Genomic DNA, 23,322 nt, shown 5'->3' on the forward strand with positions numbered 1-23,322 from the left:
CACTCTTTGTTAGGATTGTATATGGTTTATGTTGGCATCGTGGTGTGCCCAGGTTGTAGGGGTTGTGTTGAGGACCCCAAGACTACGCTACTATACTTTTATCGCGTGACGTTTCCTTTAATTTCGTCTAATAATTAAATGGGACGTTACATTTACCACAAGGTGTTACTCCCAATTTCATTGAGGTCCATATTCATAAAATATATTTGCATGCTGATGCATAATAAAATCGGGTCTGATAATAGAAAATATTCTCTTCAAGTAAAATCAGTATACCCTCTTTGTAAGAGTCTTGCTTAATTGTTGGAAAAAAGAAACATTTAATTATAAATTATAATGTGACAGATAAAATAAAGTCATATATCTGCATGCCAAATAAAAACTTCAAGTCACATACTCCCATAATCCATTTTTTATGGAGAATTCCCTTCAACTATTTATGGTAGGCATTTATGAGGTGTTATAATGGAGAGATAAGGGGTTGAATAATAAAGAAGAAAAATCATATTTTGACTCACATTTTGTATCATGTGTCTTAGTGTGGAGCATTGAGTAATGTAAATGCTAAGTCACGTCTTAGGAAGTACAAAATGAGAGTCAAAATATCATTATCCAATCAAGAATAAACTTTAAAGGCGAATAACGAAATTAAATAGAACATTAGGAAACAATAAAAATAAAAGGGAAACTTAGATGTTAGAAAAAAAACAAGGATAAAGGGGCTACTAATGGTAAGAGAAGAAAAATTACTGATGCTTTGGTTAATGATCATAAATTTATTATGTTTTTAAGAGTTTTTATATATTTTTTCTTATGCAAATATCACGAATAATATACTATTATTTTTAAAATAAATATATAAATGTAACATATACATATCTTATTTGATATACATATCCTATCCATACAACATAACAATTATTTTATTCATCATTTCAACTCAAAAAGATATCCTATCATTAAGAAATTAAGTTAAATAAAAAATTTTAAATTAGTAAAAAGAAGGAACCCTTCAACTTTAGCTTCATCAAAAAATTCTAGTGTTAAGTTATTATAATTTAAAAAATGCATGATGATTCCTTCTTAAAACCAACTAAGTTAGCAAAGTAATAATTAATAATTTTCCTGTTTATTTTAAAAATAGAATTGTTCTTGTTTTAGTTATTTTTAAACATTTATTATCTATCACTATATATAAAGATGATTTCCTCTTTTTTTATAATTAGACATAAAGATGATTCATTTTTTGTCCACAATTACTTATTTCTAATTTATCCTTTACGATATAATTATTTATTTTTTTTAAAAAAATTAACAATTATTTTTACATATTTTCTACAAAATTATTCTAACAGTTATATTTTATTTTTTACATTCATTAACGGTTATTTTCATTTCTTCTTTCTATTATTTCACTTTATTATTAATAAATATAAATTTATTAATATAATATCCTATATATATATATATATATATATATATATATATATATATATATATATATATATATAGGATAATGATATTTTAACCTTTTTTTTTACTCACTCTTAATACACTACTTCAATTACCATTAAATAATCTATTTTAATTCTTTTTAGTGATTTTTAATCATGTAATATGATGATATAATGGTGATTAAAGTACTGAGCTAGAAGAAGTAGGTCAAAAATAATTGGTTAAAGTATTGCTATCCATATATATTTAAAAAAAGTGTAACCCGCAATGGTGTTTACCTAGTTTAGACAGATTGTGGTTCTCTATGGTTATAATCATATTTTTCATATATGTGTTATGGTCATTGAGAGATTGTGGTCGGCATATATATAGTTATATGACATTAGTCTTACACATATAAGACCTTAGACACCACTTTAACCCCAAAACCTTAAGACAATGTTGTTATGGGTCTTTATTCTTATACAGTGTTTAACTTTGTCTTTTCTATCAAATGTGAGACTTTGACTCACACTTGAACTATTCCCAACACTTTGATATTCAGGATTGAGCTCTCATGGACCAACCATACCTATTATTGGTAATTTTATCTCACATATTTTTCTTTATGATCTTTTATTTGTTTAGTTACATTAATATTCAACCGTTATATTATTCCATTTTCAAATAAAGATACGAGAAGTTGCACACTCTTATTTTTTTTTCTTAATCAAGTAACAAATGTCCTTAAAATTAAAAGGATTTACATTTCCTTTTCTTTAACATTAAATAAAAATGTGCACATTATAATTATATCATTTCAAAATAAAATAACAAATAAACCGTGTTTGAATAATTCAAAATTGGACCATGGCAAATAAAAATATATAAATACAAATATAGGGCAGATACAAATCGGAAATAAATTGGACCCTGGGCAACAAAATGAATTTGAAAGCATAGATTTCTTAGCTTTTAGGAAATACGTAAAAATGTGTTCTATCTCAAGGTCTTTCTTTCAAAGCCTTTCTCATTATTGAACAACAAATTACACCACGAAGCAGAACAGGAAGTTGAAAGGAGATTAACATGTGGAAGAGAAAAGATACAAGTGATGGAGGTAAGACTTAAGAAAAAATGTAACTAGTGACTCAGTGACACAGGCTCTGTTTGATTGAGTGCAGCTCCAGTACCACATCTTTTATGTCCATTCGATCAACAGGTAATTCAGCAGAACATTCAACTCCAATCCTTGCTAAGCCCACCAAACACTCCCTAATTTTTATTTCCATCATCCTTCTTCCTTCTTCAACAACTGGTACAAGCAAACGTGAATCTGCTATCTCAGTGAACCCTTCTGGAATTGCCATTTGGCAGAATTTGTGTAGACTTGCACCTTCACCAAACATTGCATCTGTTGGTCTCCTCCCTGTCACCATCTCTAACACAAGAATTCCGTAGCTGTACATATCTCCTTTAGTTGATACTCGACAACCTGTTCCGTACTCTGTTTCCACCACCATTTTTATCACAACAAATTAAAATACATATATACTGATGTTGCCTCCGGGTAATTCAAAAAGCAGAGGTAGTCATTTTAAAGGAAAGAGAAGAACTGTACCTGGTGGAACATATCCAATGGTTCCTCTAATTGCAGAGGAACTAACTTGATCTCTGCTGGAATGTCCCGTTGCCACATGAAGGAGTCTTGCTAACCCAAAATCACCCAAGTGAGCAACCATGTCATCATCAAGAAGAACGTTGCTTGGCTTAATATCACAGTGAACTATAGCTTCCTCAGAACCATGATGAAGATAATCCAATGCATTAGCAACGTCAAGAGCAATATTTACCACAAGATCAAGGTTGACACTTAAATTTCTCGACTCGGGCTCAACGTTGTCGTGCAGCAAACTTTCTAGACTGCCATTAGGCATGAACTCGAAAACTATAGCCTTGAAATCTTTACCGTTATAATCAATACTTGAGCAACAAGTCAAGATGTTGAGAAGATTCCGATGCATGATCCTTCCTAGAGCCTTGCACTCAGCTGCGAAACTCTTTGATGCACCACCTCTTTCAAGATTCAATACCTTCACAGCAACAGGTGTTTCGAAAGGGAGAAGAGATCCACTATATACAGAACCAAAGCCTCCCGAACCTACCAAATTGGATGAAGAAAATCCATTGGTTGCTTTATGCAGATCTCCATAAGAAACCTTCACGTACTTGTTTTTATGAGAACATGAAGTCGATGGTGTTTTGGGTGTTATGGGCCTTTTCCTGAACAAATAAATGCTGATAAACAGTGTTGAAGTAACCAAACCCACGCCAACGACAATTGCAATGATGAGGATGAGTTTCTCTTTAAAAGACCACTTGTGTTTCTTTGAGGACAACTTAGAGCATGCAGGAAGCTTCAGTTGAGGTATGCCACCACAGAGATCCTTATTTCCAATGAGTGAAATTGCTGTAACATTATTAAAGACACCTCCTGTGGGAACCTCACCATAAAGATGGTTAAAAGACAAGTTCAAAGCATTCAAATAACTCAACTTTTGTAGTTCAACAGGGATTGTGCTTGAGAAGTTATTGTTAGAAAGGTCTAGGAATTCAAGGGATCCTAAAGAGCCCAAGAACGACGGTATGCTTCCGCGGAAGAAGTTACTCTCCAATGCGAGCTCTGTTAACCCGTAACAAGCGCCAAGCTCTTGGGGTAATTCACCAGACAATTTGTTTCCATGAAGATACAAACCGGAAAGGTGCTTCAAGTTTCCAAAGTCTGAAGGGATGGAACCAGTGAAAGAATTGTAGGATAAGTCAAGCTTTGTCAAACCTTCAAAATTGCCAAAGGTTTGATTAGGGATATCCCCATTCAAGTTGTTGGTGGAAACATCAATTGACTGCATTCGCATGCAGTATTTGAGGCTTAATGGAACGCCTCCAACAAATCCATTTGTGTGCAGATCAAGTTCAGACAACATAGTAAGATTGCGAATGGCAGTTGGAATATTACCAGACAATTTGTTTTCTCCTAGGACCAGTCTTACTAGGTTTTTAAGCCTTCCAATCGAATCTGGAATAGTTCCCACTAGATAATTATTTTGCATGGTGATTTCGGTCAAACCGATTAGCTGCCAAATTCCTTCAGGTATCGTTCCAGATATTTGATTCAACCCCATACTAAGCATATTCAGGTGGGTTGAAAAATTGCCGATAAGACGTGGCAAGTCACCACCAAATCCATTGCCATCCAAAATAAGTATGCGCAAATGAGTACAATTTGTTAATGATGAAAGGAAATCCAAATCACGAGCTCTCCCACTTCCAAAACTATTGTAAGCAATGTGAAACAGCTGAAGTTTATTTAAGGTTCCCAGAGTGGGAGGAATTGACCCACTAAAACCATTCGAGGAGATATCAAACCTTTCCAATCCAGTGATGTTGAATACTGAAGACGGGAAAGTTCCATTGAACTGGTTCCCTCCAACCAAGAATGCTCTAAGGTTTGGAAAAACAAGTTGCATTTTTGACGGAAAAGTCCCAGATAACTGGTTTGCATCGAGAGCAAAACTTTGAATACTGGAAAGATTATAAAGAGAATAAGGGACTACTCCTGACAAACTATTTAAACCAAGATCCAGTCTTTTCAAATTTGATAATTGACCCAAAACATGTGGTATACTTCCCACCAAATGATTTCTAGCAACTGAGATATATTGAAGGGATGAAAGATTCCCCAAGGAAGGTGGGATGGTACCAACTAGATCATTGGCACCAAGAAACAACGTTTTTAGCCGTGTCATGGATCCACTTCCAAACCAGGAGGGAACTTTTCCAGTGAGTTTATTTTCCAACAAGCCAATGGCCTCAAGTTTAGAGCAGTTGGTAAGGTGTATAGGAATCTGACCATTTAGGTTGTTGAGGCTCAAATCAAGAAGCTGCAACCTCTTTAGTTGTCCAATTTGTGTGGGAATTTCCCCATACAAGTTAATGTTGTAAAGAATGAGGGTTGTGAGGAAGCTTAGATTTCCCAAAGATGGTCCAAGAGTGCCACCCCATGTTTGATTTTCCAAGTGCAAGACGGAGACTCTCATGTGGCGTTGTCCGCATGCAACACCCTTCCATTCACAGACATGCAAAGAGCTGTTCCATGATGGAAGAGCATTGGCGACTCCATTGGTAAGCTTAAGCTTCAAAGCAAGTAAAGCCTGCTTGTCACTCTCTGAACTCAAAGAGAGAGCAAGTGTACGTGGCATCATGTGCACTAAGTTGTGTGAAACAACACTGAGAAGGAACATGAATAGAATAACAGCCATTGTTTTGCATAAATTAGGATGTGGTCTTACGTTGGAGTTGAAGTAGTTGTAATGTTTGGATGAAAGCTACTGGGGGACCATTGCTTTTGCATCATCCAAAAGATGGACGCGGTTTCTTATGGTACTGGGCGTGCTTCCAAAACCACACTTCAAATCAGTCAGCCATTACACATAACCTGGACTTAAGACTTACTACACATTGGTTGAATTTGTCTCCCAATGACTTTAGTTGTGGAAACTTAATGATAAATTTGCCGAGTTGACTTCGACTTTTGAAATGACTGATATTGAATTACTTACGTAAATTCAATTCCATTATTGTTATTAAGATGCCATGTAAATAAATTCAACATAGCTTTGCTTATAAATAATTCAAGGACGTAGGAAGAAATGTTTAGTTTTAATTGTGTTAAAAGGTGTAATTGAAAATGTCATAGAATTTTTGATTTGTAACAAGACTCAAAAGTTTGTACATGGACTCTGTCATAATGAGAACACCTAATTTTCTTTGGTGCATCTACTCCCGTTAATGTAACATATATATATATATATATATATATATATATATATATATATACATATATATATATATATGTATATATATATATATATATATATATATATATATATGCATTTATTATCGTTGACAAGTATTGCATCAATCTTTGTCATTCATATTGGCATAGCCCTGCCTTCAAGGCCAACTTTTTTTATTCTTGACCTCTTACGTGGGCAGTGGGATCAGTGGGCACGGGGTGTTCAAATGGGTTTAAGACGGTCAAATATAACCCAAAAAAAAAACTTTAGTTATTGTAAAATTACACTGAAAAGAGTTAAATGTGAATTTCATAAATATAATATAATATTCACACATGAATGATAACTGTATTTACTAGAACTAAAGAAAAACAACAATAATTTTAAGAGTTTTACTTTAGAAAAATTTTAAATATGATTGAAAAACAACACATGCATTATTCGTGATATTGGATATACTATGTTTTTTTCTCATGAAAAAAGTATTTTATTTATAGTGAAGATGCATTAAACAAGGTATCATTGTGATAAAAATAATTTTGTAAGGAATAAAGAATCAAAACCAAATTTTATCATAGAATAAAAACTTAAAAGTGCATGTACGATTTTTTAAGATAAACCCTTTATTCGCATAATAAAGTCTAAATTTAACCCAATATCATAAAATTGATTTATTAAAGTGAGTATTTATAAGATGCATTCTCTTGATATCAAAGTCACAGATTAAGTTTGTTGCATCTATTACATACTCCTTTTCCTCCACTAAACCAGTTTTATGAGGTGAAATTAAATTTAGATTCTATCAGTTTTGAGGTATCAAAATTAGATTCTACCAGTTTTGAGGTATCAAAATTATTTCTAAACATGCTATCATAATACCTAAATATCACTAAATTATGAAGAGGAAGAATTCGATTGCTGGAATTCGACACATATCCGTATTCGATCTTTAAAATATTTTATTGACACTTTTAATGAATATCTAATCTATAAAACAATAATACTTTTATAGTTTATACATTTTTATTTTGACAACGTTTAATCTATAACAATATATAAAGAGGATTTTCTTTTTTGTGTCCACATTTCAAAATTCCAATTTTATCCTTTAAAATATAATTATTTACTAAACTTTTGAAAATTGACCGTTATTTTAGAAGCTTTTTCATAAAATGGTCTATCTCTGGTTCTTTTTTTTTTCCTATTTATCAACAGTTATTCTCTCATCTTTTTTATATATTTCACTTTATTTTTGATAAATATAATTTTATTTTATATATTAACTTAATAACATTACAATATCATCACGGACTAATATAATATCACGTATATTTAAAAAATTCGTATACACAGGCGCGATAGCGCCTGTGTTTACGCTAGTATATATAATTTTAATTTGGATTCACATAATAACAATAAGATATTTATCATGTCCTTAAGAATTTTTGTACACTTCTCAATATGCATATATCACGTATCTACCGTATCTTATTATTTTTAAAATAAACGTATCGACATATCATATACGTGTCATATCCGATACATGTTAGAAAATGATTACTCAAATAATACTAATAATAATAAAAATATAAAATGATATAATAATAATTATTAAATCAACAATAATACTAAGACAGATATATAAAATAATGAATATTATTCAGATATCAACAAATATTTTAACAATAATAAATAATAGATAAAAGGTAAGGAGAAGAAATATCATGGGTTGAGACACGCATAACGCTATCCTTAGAGAGAAAACGCCCCTACTGCACAGGACTAAACAAATATATCAATACACAATCATATGTGTTTCTTATATATGCGTTTCTCTCCCAAGATACAACAACCTGTCAGATCGATCGAGTGCAGCGAAAGATCTCCGAACCTTATGAACACCATTGTTTTATGATAATATAGATAAGAAAACTTTTGAGAGAACTCTAGTATTTGTTGTTGTGTCTTTCCCCATGCACCTAGGTGGTATTTATAGGTAGAAAATGGAGACAAAGAAGTAAATAGTAATTGGAATATAGCCGTTAGCCATAAAAACCATTAACCCATAAATTAAAGGTCTATAAAAACTTCACTAACAGTAGAATTTCTATTTTAATTATTTATTTTTTAAATTACATTAAAATATTTCTAACTATCCCCCACATAATTTAAAAAATAAAATAAAACAAAAAATATATATTATCTTTTTAAACAAAATATTATAGTTCAGTGTAAGGAACCTTCCGGGTCTGACCCTTACACCTAGTGCTTATAAACTTCCACCCAAGAAAATGCAGAGACTTGATTGTCTTGAACTACATCCCGTGTGACCAGGTTTGAGTAAATAACACATACAATATTGGTGTTCATTATAGGTTTTAATCAGTGGGTGCACGTTACGGCCCTGTGCATGTATATTGTTTCATGAGTGTCACTTAGAGATTTGCCCATGTCTCACAATGGCGGCCCCACCATCACACTCACAAGGTAAACCCTCAAAGGGTGGTTTGTGACTCACACCCCTACAATAATTGTCATTGGGTTTATTAAGAGGTATTTTATGAAATAATGCACATACCTCAACCATTGGGTTTATTAAGAGGTATTTTATAAAATAAGCATAATAATGTACATACATCAACCTTATTATTGTCACAATTTATAGTACACCTCGCCATAGGAATGAGACATAAAATTTAATCAAATTATTTGGTGTACTTTAGTCAACAACAACTTCGTTGTTACCCATTGAACTCAATTCCATGGGATCGCCATTCATGTGAAGATGGGTGTCCATTGTTGCAACTAATTTATGGGCTATAGTCTCATTCCCCTCAACGACTCAAATACTTGTTGTTGATGCATAAACCCTTTGATAAGCATATCTGCAATATTTCTTTCTAACCTGACAAAGTCAACAGAGACAATACCATGAGTAATTAAGTTTCTAATATATTTGTCTCTCGTTCTCTTTGTCAATTTCATTGACATTTTTACTAAAAACTTTAAATATAATAATTTGATTGTCAGGATGCATTGGAAAAAAGAATAATTTATGTTTGCACGGTAGATCAAGACATAACAACAACTTTTTAACATATTTCCATGATAGGACACCTTCATCCAAGGTTAAAAACATAACCATAACCAGCAGATGATATTGTGCCACCAGAATCAATATCCAAAATTACATTAACCTTCAATCATCTCAAGAAATTGGGCATATTGTCATAACTAGAAGAAATACAAATAATATTACACTAGATGGCAAAAATAGTTTCCGAGGTATCACAAACAAATTTAGATAACTTATCATTTGAAGGAAACATCTCTAGATATTTATAAATATAAATAACCAAAGATTTTTTTTTATTAAAAGGTATATTAACCTTTACAAGACACTCCCACACTTTGAAATATTTTAAATGTGGTTCTTTTTTCTTTCATAACTCATAAAAAGTTTTATCTCAATCTTTTGTGTTCAAAATATGGTAAGCAAGATATAGAACTTCACTAATATAATGTTAGGCAAGCTAGAACTTGAAGCATAACATTTACCATATCAAACAAAAGCATTTTTTTTCTTTCGCTGCCCCATTACATTAACACCATATGAATATGTTACTTAATGAATAATACCATGAGTTTCACACAAAACACTCATTTAAATATACATGTATTGTCATTTCTCTATTTAATTAATTTTGTACCTCAAAATTTAATAATTTGAATGGTCTCTAACCAAAATTTCTCAATATATAACATGATATATAACATCTTTATCAATGGTAAGAATAGACAATATTAAAGCATAAATTAATATAACAACATAAGCATGAGCTATAGACATCACAAAAAATTATTCAATGAGCATGAATTTTATTTATCCATAATTTCATTTATTGTTACCAATAGAAATAGAAACAATTATACACCTCAATTTTTAAGCTTAGTTGAAACTGATTTAAATATAACCATAAGAAACACATTAGTTCATAAAATGTGTTTTCAGTCTTCAATCTATATTATTTTTAATTTTAGAAATGAATGCAGATGAGTAATCAAAAACAAAGAATAACAAACACGTTTTCTCTCTAAGAATGAAATCAAAAAAATAGAAATAGCAAGATAATAAATTTTCTCTCTAAGAATGTTAGAAAATGATTACTCAAATAATACTAATAATAATAAAAATATAAAATGATATAATAATAATTATTAAATCAATAATAATACTAAGACATATATATAAAACAATGAATATTATTCAGATATAATAAATAATAGATAAAAGGTAAGGAGTAGAAATATCCTGGGTTGAGACACGCATAACGCTATCCTTAGAGAGAAAACGCCCCTACTGCACAGGACTAAACAAATATATCAATACATAATCATATGTATTTCTTATCATATGCGTTTCTCTCCCAAGATACAACAACCTGTCAGATCGATCGAGTGCAGCGAAAGATCTCCGAACCTTATGAACACCATTGTTTTAAGATAATATAGATAAGAAAACTTTTGAGAGAACTCTAGTATTTGTTGTTGTGTCTTTCCCCATGCACCTAGGTGGTATTTATAGGTAGAAAATGGAGACAAAGAAGTAAATAGTAATTGGAATATAGCCGTTAGCCATAAAAACCATTAACCCATAAATTAAAGGTCTATAAAAACTTCACTAACAGTAGAATTTCTATTTTAATTATTTATTTTTTAAATTACATTAAAATATTTCTAACTATCCCCCACATAATTTAAAAAATAAAATAAAACAAAAAATATATATTATCTTTTTAAACAAAATATTGTAGTTCAGTGTAAGGAACCTTCCGGGTCTGACCGTTACACCTAGTGCTTATAAACTTCCACCCAAGAAAATACAGAGACTTGATTGTCTTGAACTACATCCCGTGTGACCAGGTTTGAGTAAATAACACATACAATATTGGTGTTCATTATAGGTTCTAATCAGTGGGTGCACGTTACGGCCCTGTGCATGTATATTGTTTCATGAGTGTCACTTAGAGATTTGCCCATGTCTCACAATGGCGGCCCCACCATCACACTCACAAGGTAAACCCTCAAAGGGTGGTTTGTGACTCACACCCCTACAATAATTGTCATTGGGTTTATTAAGAGGTATTTTATGAAATAATGCACATACCTCAACCATTGGGTTTATTAAGAGGTATTTTATAAAATAAGCATAATAATGTACATACATCAACCTTATTATTGTCACAATTTATAGTACACCTCGCCATAGGAATGAGACATAAAATTTAATCAAATTATTTGGTGTACTTTAGTCAACAACAACTTCGTTGTTACCCATTGAACTCAATTCCATGGGATCGCCATTCATGTGAAGATGGGTGTCCATTGTTGCAACTAATTTATGGGCTATAGTCTCATTCCCCTCAACGACTCAAATACTTGTTGTTGATGCATCAACCCTTTGATAAGCATATCTGCAATATTTCTTTCTAACCTGACAAAGTCAACAGAGACAATACCATGAGTAATTAAGTTTCTAATATATTTGTCTCTCGTTCTCTTTGTCAATTTCATTGACATTTTTACTAAAAACTTTAAATATAATAATTTGATTGTCAGGATGCATTGGAAAAAAGAATAATTTATGTTTGCACGGTAGATCAAGACATAACAACAACTTTTTAACATATTTCCATGATAGGACACCTTCATCCAAGGTTAAAAACATAACCATAACCAGCAGATGATATTGTGCCACCAGAATCAATATCCAAAATTACATTAACCTTCAATCATCTCAAGAAATTGGGCATATTGTCATAACTAGAAGAAATACAAATAATATTACACTAGATGGCAAAAATAGTTTCCGAGGTATCACAAACAAATTTAGATAACTTATCATTTGAAGGAAACATCTCTAGATATTTATAAATATAAATAACCAAAGATTTTTTTTATTAAAAGGTATATTAACCTTTACAAGACACCCACACACTTTGAAATATTTTAAATGTGGTTCTTTTTTCTTTCATAACTCATAAAAAGTTTTATCTCAATCTTTTGTGTTCAAAATATGGTAAGCAAGATATAGAACTTCACTAATATAATGTTAGGCAAGCTAGAACTTGAAGCATAACATTTACCATATCAAACAAAAGCATTTTTTTTCTTTCGCTGCCCCATTACATTAACACCATATGAATATGTTACTTAATGAATAATACCATGAGTTTCACACAAAACACTCATTTAAATATACATGTATTGTCATTTCTCTATTTAATTAATTTTGTACCTCAAAATTTAATAATTTGAATGGTCTCTAACCAAAATTTCTCAATATATAACATGATATATAACATCTTTATCAATGGTAAGAATAGACAATATTAAAGCATAAATTAATATAACAACATAAGCATGAGCTATAGACATCACAAAAAATTATTCAATGAGCATGAATTTTATTTATCCATAATTTCATTTATTGTTACCAATAGAAATAGAAACAATTATACACCTCAATTTTTAAGCTTAGTTGAAACTGATTTAAATATAACCATAAGAAACACATTAGTTCATAAAATGTGTTTTCAGTCTTCAATCTATATTATTTTTAATTTTAGAAATGAATGCAGATGAGTAATCAAAAACAAAGAATAACAAACACGTTTTCTCTCTAAGAATGAAATCAAAAAAATAGAAATAGCAAGATAATAAATTTTCTCTCTAAGAATGTTAGAAAATGATTACTCAAATAATACTAATAATAATAAAAATATAAAATGATATAATAATAATTATTAAATCAATAATAATACTAAGACATATATATAAAACAATGAATATTATTCAGATATAATAAATAATAGATAAAAGGTAAGGAGTAGAAATATCCTGGGTTGAGACACGCATAACGCTATCCTTAGAGAGAAAACGCCCCTACTGCACAGGACTAAACAAATATATCAATACATAATCATATGTATTTCTTATCATATGCGTTTCTCTCCCAAGATACAACAACCTGTCAGATCGATCGAGTGCAGCGAAAGATCTCCGAACCTTATGAACACCATTGTTTTAAGATAATATAGATAAGAAAACTTTTGAGAGAACTCTAGTATTTGTTGTTGTGTCTTTCCCCATGCACCTAGGTGGTATTTATAGGTAGAAAATGGAGACAAAGAAGTAAATAGTAATTGGAATATAGCCGTTAGCCATAAAAACCATTAACCCATAAATTAAAGGTCTATAAAAACTTCACTAACAGTAGAATTTCTATTTTAATTATTTATTTTTTAAATTACATTAAAATATTTCTAACTATCCCCCACATAATTTAAAAAATAAAATAAAACAAAAAATATATATTATCTTTTTAAACAAAATATTGTAGTTCAGTGTAAGGAACCTTCCGGGTCTGACCCTTACACCTAGTGCTTATAAACTTCCACCCAAGAAAATACAGAGACTTGATTGTCTTGAACTACATCCCGTGTGACCAGGTTTGAGTAAATAACACATACAATATTGGTGTTCATTATAGGTTCTAATCAGTGGGTGCACGTTACGGCCCTGTGCATGTATATTGTTTCATGAGTGTCACTTAGAGATTTGCCCATGTCTCACAATGGCGGCCCCACCATCACACTCACAAGGTAAACCCTCAAAGGGTGGTTTGTGACTCACACCCCTACAATAATTGTCATTGGGTTTATTAAGAGGTATTTTATGAAATAATGCACATACCTCAACCATTGGGTTTATTAAGAGGTATTTTATAAAATAAGCATAATAATGTACATACATCAACCTTATTATTGTCACAATTTATAGTACACCTCGCCATAGGAATGAGACATAAAATTTAATCAAATTATTTGGTGTACTTTAGTCAACAACAACTTCGTTGTTACCCATTGAACTCAATTCCATGGGATCGCCATTCATGTGAAGATGGGTGTCCATTGTTGCAACTAATTTATGGGCTATAGTCTCATTCCCCTCAACGACTCAAATACTTGTTGTTGATGCATCAACCCTTTGATAAGCATATCTGCAATATTTCTTTCTAACCTGACAAAGTCAACAGAGACAATACCATGAGTAATTAAGTTTCTAATATATTTGTCTCTCGTTCTCTTTGTCAATTTCATTGACATTTTTACTAAAAACTTTAAATATAATAATTTGATTGTCAGGATGCATTGGAAAAAAGAATAATTTATGTTTGCACGGTAGATCAAGACATAACAACAACTTTTTAACATATTTCCATGATAGGACACCTTCATCCAAGGTTAAAAACATAACCATAACCAGCAGATGATATTGTGCCACCAGAATCAATATCCAAAATTACATTAACCTTCAATCATCTCAAGAAATTGGGCATATTGTCATAACTAGAAGAAATACAAATAATATTACACTAGATGGCAAAAATAGTTTCCGAGGTATCACAAACAAATTTAGATAACTTATCATTTGAAGGAAACATCTCTAGATATTTATAAATATAAATAACCAAAGATTTTTTTTATTAAAAGGTATATTAACCTTTACAAGACACCCACACACTTTGAAATATTTTAAATGTGGTTCTTTTTTCTTTCATAACTCATAAAAAGTTTTATCTCAATCTTTTGTGTTCAAAATATGGTAAGCAAGATATAGAACTTCACTAATATAATGTTAGGCAAGCTAGAACTTGAAGCATAACATTTACCATATCAAACAAAAGCATTTTTTTTCTTTCGCTGCCCCATTACATTAACACCATATGAATATGTTACTTAATGAATAATACCATGAGTTTCACACAAAACACTCATTTAAATATACATGTATTGTCATTTCTCTATTTAATTAATTTTGTACCTCAAAATTTAATAATTTGAATGGTCTCTAACCAAAATTTCTCAATATATAACATGATATATAACATCTTTATCAATGGTAAGAATAGACAATATTAAAGCATAAATTAATATAACAACATAAGCATGAGCTATAGACATCACAAAAAATTATTCAATGAGCATGAATTTTATTTATCCATAATTTCATTTATTGTTACCAATAGAAATAGAAACAATTATACACCTCAATTTTTAAGCTTAGTTGAAACTGATTTAAATATAACCATAAGAAACACATTAGTTCATAAAATGTGTTTTCAGTCTTCAATCTATATTATTTTTAATTTTAGAAATGAATGCAGATGAGTAATCAAAAACAAAGAATAACAAACACGTTTTCTCTCTAAGAATGAAATCAAAAAAATAGAAATAGCAAGATAATAAATTTTCTCTCTAAGAATGTTAGAAAATGATTACTCAAATAATACTAATAATAATAAAAATATAAAATGATATAATAATAATTATTAAATCAATAATAATACTAAGACATATATATAAAACAATGAATATTATTCAGATATAATAAATAATAGATAAAAGGTAAGGAGTAGAAATATCCTGGGTTGAGACACGCATAACGCTATCCTTAGAGAGAAAACGCCCATACTGCACAGGACTAAACAAATATATCAATACACAATCATATGTATTTCTTATCATATGCGTTTCTCTCCCAAGATACAACAACCTGTCAGATCGATCGAGTGCAGCGAAAGATCTCCGAACCTTATGAACACCATTGTTTTAAGATAATATAGATAAGAAAACTTTTGAGAGAACTCTAGTATTTGTTGTTTTGTTGTTGTGTCTTTTCCCATGCACCTAGGTGATATTTATAGGTAGAAAATGGAGACAAAGAAGTAAATAATAATTGGAATATAGCCGTTAGCCATAAAAATCATTAACCCATAAATTAAAGGTCTATAAAAACTTCAGTAACAGTAGAATTTCTATTTAATTATTTATTTTTTAAATTATATTAAAATATTTCTAACAATACACATATCATATCCATGCATCATAGATGATAACATATACACTTGTTTTTGTGTAAAAGGAAGTTGTTGAGTTTTACCACCAGATATACTCTACAACGAGTATTTTTCAATAAATAATAATTTTTAATCACAACTATTAATAATATTATATTTAAATGTATAAATTCGTGTTAATTAAAGTTTATGAAGATAAATATTTTTAAGTTTAAATATATTTTTAGCCCTTAAACTTTGACATGAAATTCAAATTCAATTGTGTTACAAATTTTAATACAGTTTAATCTATAGTCTTTCTAATTCAATTGAGTTTAATTTTTTTGACATATCAAATGAGGTTCCACCTCAAATGTCAATTGTCAATCTAAAACATTGTTTAATACGTACAAAAGAAATTAATGTCACTGGATAAAAATGACTATATCGATTCATTTTTAAAGTGTAGGGCCAAACTGTATTAAAGTTTGAAACATTGACAAATTCTAATTTTTGATCAAAATGTAAGAACTATAAGCATATTTGATTCTATTTTTAATATATAATTTTATTTTCAATAAAAATATATATGATTGATGTATAATATTTTCGATAAAACAAATACTTTTTTAGATATTGTTAGTATTTGATAATGCAGGGAGTTGAACTCAGAACCCCTCTCACCTTCCTTTCCAAACCCATGAAACTAACCTTATATTTTCAAATTGTTAGTAGAGAGAGTTAAACCAACAACTTCTTCCATCTTCCCTTCCAATTTTATCACTAAGTCATCATTTTCTTATAGAGTTTAGTATAATACCAATTTTGTTATTTTAATTATATGTGAACATTACTTTACATTTAGTTTGACTTAGGAAGACTTTTAAGAAAATCTCAATCTCTCCTTCAAACCATGCATTAGAGGTCTAATAATGTTAACATCAAAGTTTACAACACAAATGTCTAATTTGGATATTTTGGTGGCAAGATTTCACGGAATGAATATTAAGTTTTTCTCCTACCATCCATAATACTTCTTGAGTCAATTCAGTATGAGCTAACTAAACTCTTACTCTTGATTTTGTAATTTCTATAGTGAATTAGGTGTAACATAAAACACTCTTCAATCACAACTGAAAAAGACATTACCAAAGAAGAAAATGAAATTTTTTCCTAACCCTTAAAAGCCCAATAATATTTGTGCCTACAACTTCTCTCATTGGTAATGGGTTTGAGATTTCCATCATATTAAGAACTCAATAACTTAATCCAAATTATCTTATAAATACCTCAAACTGAGCATTTACTCTTAACCTTCATTCCTTGAGACAAGATATCTCCATCATCTCTTTCGATTTACTTTAAATAATCAAAATATCATTATAAAATTTTATTTGTACTTGCTTTGTTCATCACTTCAACCTAAAAAGATTTCCAATCAAAAAGAAATTGAGAACCTACAACTTTATCCGAACCAAAAATTTCTAAATTAGTAAAAAGGAAGAACCTTCAACTTTAGCTTCATCAAATAACTCTAGTGTTAAGTTATTATTATAATAATAAAAATACATCAATGGTTCCTTCTTAAAACCAAAATCTCGTATTTTATCATTTGAAATATCACAATAAAAATTGTTTGACAAACTATCTCAACAGTAGAAGTTTCTTTTATTCATATTTCATTTTATGAATGACAGATGTTCAGATAATATTTTGGGCCTTTTCCTGAACAAATAGATGCTGATAAACAGTGTTGAAGAAACCAAACCCACTCTAACGACAATTGCAGTGATGAGGATGAGTTTCTTTCTAAAAGACCACTTGTGTTTCTTTGAGGACAACTGAGAACATTCAGGAAGCTTCAGTTGAGGTATTCCGCCACAGAGATCCTTATTTCCGATGAGTGAAATTGCTGTAACATTATTAAAGACACCTTCGGTGGGAACCTCACCATAAAGATGGTTAAAAGACAAGTTCAAAGTATTCAAATAACTCAACTTTTGTAGTTCAACAGGGATTGTGCTTGAGAAGTTGTTGTTAGAAAGATCTAGGAATTCAAGGGATCCTAAAGAGCCCAAGAACGAAGGAATGCTTCCGCAGAAGAAGTTACTCTGCAACACAAGCTCTGTTAACCCGGAACATGCGCCAAGCTCTTTGGGCATTTCACCAGAAAATTTGTTTCCTTGAAGATATAATACGGAAAGGTGCTTCAAGTTTCCAAACTCTGAAGGGATGGAACCAGTGAAAGAATTGTATGATAAGTCAAGATTTACCAAACCTTCCAAATTGCCAAAGGTTTGATTAGGGATATCCCCATTCAAGTTGTTGGTGGAAACACCAATTGACTGCAGTATTTAAGGCTTAATGGAATGTCTCCAACGAATCTGTTTCTGTACAGATAAAGTTCAGACAACATAGTAAGATTGCCAATGGCAGTAGGAATATTACCAGACAATTTGTTTTCTCCTAGGTTTAATCGTACTAGATTTTTAAGCCTTACAATTGAATCTGGAACAGTTCCCACTAGATAATTAGTTTGCATGATGATATCGGCCAAACCGATTAGCTGCCAAATTCCTTCAGGTATCGTTCCAGATATTTGATTCAACCCCATACTAAGAATATTCAGGTTGGTAGAAAAATTGCCGATAAGACGTGGCACCTCACCACCAAATCCATTGCCATCCAAAATAAGTATGCGCAAATGAGTACAATTTGTTAATGATGAAAGGAAATCCAAATCACGAGCTCTCCCACTTCCAAAACTATTGTAAGCAATGTGAAACAGCTGAAGTTTATTTAAGGTTCCCAGAGTGGGAGGAATTGAGCCACTAAAACCATTCGAGGAGATATCAAACCTTTCCAATCCAGTGATGTTGAATACTGAAGACGGGAATGTTCCACTGAACTGGTTCGCTCCAAACAAAAAGGCTTGAAGGTTTGGAAAACCAAGTTGCATTTTTGATGGAAGAATACCTGATAACTGGTTGTTCGCGAGAGCAAGAATTTGAATATTAGAAAGATTATAAAGAGAATCAGGGACTACTCCTGACAAACTATTTAAAGCCAGATTCACGATTTTTAAATTTGATAACCGACCCAAAACATGTGGTATACTTCCCACCAAATGATTTCTTGCAAGGAAAATATTTTGAAGGGATGATAGATTCCCCAAGGAAGGTGGGATAGTACCAACTAGATTGTTGACACCAAGAAGCAACTTATTTAGCCGTGTCATGGATCCACTTCCAAACCAGGAGGGAACTTTTCCAGTGAGTTTATTTTCCAACAAGCCAATGGCCTCAAGTTTAGAGCAGTTGGTAAGGTGTATAGGAATCTGACCATTTAGGTTGTTGAGGCTCAAATCAAGAAGCTGCAACCTCTTTAGTTGTCCAATTTGTGTGGGAATTTCCCCATACAAGTTGATGTTGTAAAGAATGAGGGTTGTGAGGAAGCTTAGATTTCCCAAAGATGGTCCAAGAGTGCCACCCCATGTTTGATTTTCCAAGTGCAAGACGGAGACTCTTATGTGGCGTTGTCCGCATGCAACACCCTTCCATTCACAGACATGCAAAGAGCTGTTCCATGATGGAAGAGCATTGGCGACTCCATTGGTAAGCTTAAGCTTCAAAGCAAGTAAAGCCTGCTTGTCACTCTCTGAACTCAAAGAGAGAGCAAGTGTACGTGGCATCATGTGCACTAAGTTGTGTGAAACAACACTGAGAAGAAACATTAATAGAATAACAGCCATTGTTTTGCACAAATTAGGATGTGGTCTTACGTTGGATGTTGAAGTAGTTGTAATGTTTGGATGAAAGCTACTGGGGGACCATTGCTTTTGCATCATCCAAAAGATGGACGCGGTTTCTTATAGTACTGGGCGTGCTTCCAAAACCACCCTTCAAATCAGTCAGCCATTACACATAACCTGGACTTAAGACTTACACATTGGTTGAATTTGTCTCCCCTGGACAATCAATGACTGTAATTGTAGAAACTTAACGGTAGATTTGCTAAGTTTACTTTGACTTTTGAGATGACTCATGTCGAATTACTTAAGTAAATTCAGTTCCATCATTATTTTTAAGATGCCATGTCAGTAAATTCTGTTGGGTTTATATATTGATGTGACATGGGTTATAGGTTTGTAGTCATTGAAAGATTGAAAGATTGTGTATGACATTATAGTCTTACACATATAAAGCCTTTGACATGGTTTTAACCCCAAAACCTTAAGATATTGGACTGTTGAGTTAAGACAACGGTAGTATGAATCTTTATTTTTATATAGTGTTTAACTTTGTCTATTCTATCTAGTGTGAGACTTTGGCTCACACTTTGACTATTCCCGACAAATTCAAATTCAATGCAGCTATGTTTACAAATAATTAAAAGACGCAGGAAGAAATGTTTTAGTTTTACTTGTGTTAAAAGGTGTAATTGAAGATGATATAGAATTTGTATTTGTAACTAGACTAAAAAATTTCTAGGTGGATTCTGTCATAGTGAGAAACACCAAAAAAAAAATTGATGAATTTTGTCCCGTTAATGTAAAACATGTCTTTATTCTATTGTTTGACATCAATCTTTGACATTCATATTGGCATTGCCCTGCCTTATGGAAAGTGCCAACTTGAATGATTCATTATCTCTTGAGTGGGGATTGGAGGCAGTGGAAGACGGGGTGTTAAAATGGACCCAAGAATGTCAATTATACCCTAAAAGTTTATTAAAAAATTACAAAGAAAATAATTAAATGTGTATATTATAAATATAAGTGAATAATATAACTGTATTCACTAAACATAAAGAGCTAAAAGAAAAAGAGAACAAACCAATTTTAGAGTTTTACTTTAGTGAAATTTCAAATATGATTGAAAAACAACACATGCATTACTCATGATATTGGATGTATGTTTTTTTCCTTAAAAAAGTATCTTATATATAGTAAAGATTCATTAAACAAACTATTATTTGGATCATAATAAATTTATAATGGATAAAGAATCAAAACAAATTTTATAATGGATCATAATAATGTTATTTGGATAATAATATTAATGTACAACAACTAGTATTTTCCAATAAATAATTTTCAAGTGAGGAACTTCTAGATCTAGACCAGTGGTTGGGCGAGTAGTACTAGTTAGGCGAGCATGGGCTAGTGGCTGGGCGAGCATGGGCTAGTGGCTGGGCGAGTGCTACTAGCTGGGCGAGTGAGTCAGAGCTTGAAACTTGTATTTTTGAGTTAAATTGGGTGGTATTTTAGTTATCATAGAAGCTTTGTAATTATTATGAATGACGAGTATATGATATGAGATTGTTTATATGAGACTGAGTTGATATTAGTTGGCGCTACCCCAAGGAGGATTAACAGTGGTTGTGGTAGTGTATGCATTGAGGTAGGGATTGTCTTGGCAGTTATCCTGACGCTCTAATAACCATTCAAATTCTCAAGTAGAGAGGAATGGGGGTATGTAGTGAGAGGAGCAGGAGGTCCTAGCCTAGGAGTTTTTTTCTTGACCATAGGTATTAACGGACTTACCTTGTATGTGATAGAGTTTTTACTCTTAATCTATCCCTCTATAGAGCATGAGATGCCACTACAAGTGCATAATTGACTGGATCCGACCTCAATGCATGTATCCGGATTAGTTGAGTCATAGTTTATAAATATATATGTATGTGAATATCTGCTTGTATGTAGTTGTTAGATATATCAATATTATATAGTTTAAGAAAATTCTTTAAAAGTCATTAGCTTACCCTTCTTCTGTGTTTCTGTCTTGTGTTGTATGTTTTCCTTTTGCGATGATCACCTATTCAGTGGGAACAGTGGTGGTTACAATTTTAGAGACACCTCTAAAAGTTGAGGAGCCATATTTTAGGTCGGAAGAAAATTTCCATGGAAAGTTGTTGTAAGTGATTAGCTTGTGTTTAGAGTTAAAAATGTTTGGTATATATAATTAATATATTTATATAGTCCGATCATTTGTAAGACTGTATTAATATACTTTATACATTTGTTTATCTATTTTGAACGCAGGTGGAATATCCTATTTTATTAGTTTTAAGTTATTAAAATTGGATGTTACACATTGATTCAAAGTTATATATCAAAAACAAAAACAAAAACTATAATGCTACACTCATGAAAACATTCTTATATTTTTGTATACAATATAACTCATTCTTTAAATGCATAAAATGTAGAATCTAATAGTCATATATATTACATTAAAAGGACAACAATTGAAAAATAGTTAAGGGAAAGTAAAGTAATAAACTATGAAAAACGGAAAAACTTTTGAAGTTTTGTAAAATAAATTTATGTAAAAGGAATGCTAAATTATTAAAACAACAAGAACGATCAAATAATAAGTTTGTGTTGATAGAAGAGTGAATTTCATGAGAAGAAGCAGTGGCGGAGCTACAGAGGAGCGGGAGACACGGTCCCCACTTTTTCAGCTTTTTCAAAATTATATGTATTTAAAACATTTTAAATTATATTTAATTTTAAAGTTATTTGTATTATTTTAAATTAGATAGTAATATACCGAAAATTAAATTAGATATTTTTTTATTTCTTTTATAAAACGCAAAATTTAATGTTAATAAATAGTATAATATAAAATTAAATTTTATAAAGAAAAAAATTGTTAAAATAATTTTTATTTTTTCTTTTCATTGTTTTTTCAGTTTTTCATGTATTGTATTCATCTCTTGTCCTTATCTTATCTCTTTTGTTACTGAAAAATAAAATTAAACATAAACTTATTATTTTTGTCCTCATTTTTTCATATCTTCTTTTCTGCTCTTAAAGGAAAAAAAAATAATGTTTTTTTGTCTCATTTGATAATGAAATTCTTGTTTAATATTTAGCCATGTTTTTTTTATCTCATTACCTTTTTGTATATTCATTTTTTATGAATATAGAAAAGCAAGTAATGTATTATGTGATTTTTTATATAGGATTTTTAATTGTGATTTGATTATCATACTTTTTTTAGTAATTATGTCTCTCAATCTTTTATTAGATTATGATAAATTATATTTTAGTCTTAAACTTGTTTGATAGATACGTATATTGATAAAAAAACAAAAGAATAAATTCATTTTTTGAAATTGATA

General features: G+C 30.9%; 1 protein-coding gene and 1 pseudogene across 1 annotated transcript; both read right to left on the reverse strand.

Annotated features, from left to right (window-relative positions):
• Positions 1 to 2,585: 2,585 nt before the first annotated feature.
• On the reverse strand, positions 2,586 to 5,733 carry LOC114195137 (probable LRR receptor-like serine/threonine-protein kinase At3g47570). Its single transcript, XM_028085527.1, has 2 exons — positions 3,056 to 5,733; positions 2,586 to 2,941 (listed from the first exon to the last, which is right to left on the reverse strand). The coding sequence occupies exons 1-2, from the start codon at positions 5,694 to 5,696 to the stop codon at positions 2,586 to 2,588; spliced, it is 2,997 nt and encodes a 998-aa protein (XP_027941328.1). The 5' UTR covers positions 5,697 to 5,733.
• Positions 5,734 to 17,870: 12,137 nt separating this feature from the next.
• On the reverse strand, positions 17,871 to 19,942 carry LOC114195138 (annotated as a pseudogene).
• Positions 19,943 to 23,322: the final 3,380 nt, after the last annotated feature.

The sequence above is a fragment of the Vigna unguiculata genome, chromosome 8, assembly GCF_004118075.2.
Source record: "Vigna unguiculata cultivar IT97K-499-35 chromosome 8, ASM411807v1, whole genome shotgun sequence".
Taxonomy (NCBI): domain Eukaryota; kingdom Viridiplantae; phylum Streptophyta; class Magnoliopsida; order Fabales; family Fabaceae; genus Vigna; species Vigna unguiculata.

Bases quoted from the DNA above. Each gene is read 5' to 3' on its own strand.
- LOC114195137 (XM_028085527.1), bottom strand. From the start codon at position 5,696: ATGATGCCACGTACACTTGCTCTCTCTTTGAGTTCAGAGAGTGACAAG. The intron at 2,942-3,055 runs GTACAGTTCTTC...TGGTGGAAACAG, and splicing joins CATTGGATATGTTCCACCAG to AGTACGGAACAGGTTGTCGA.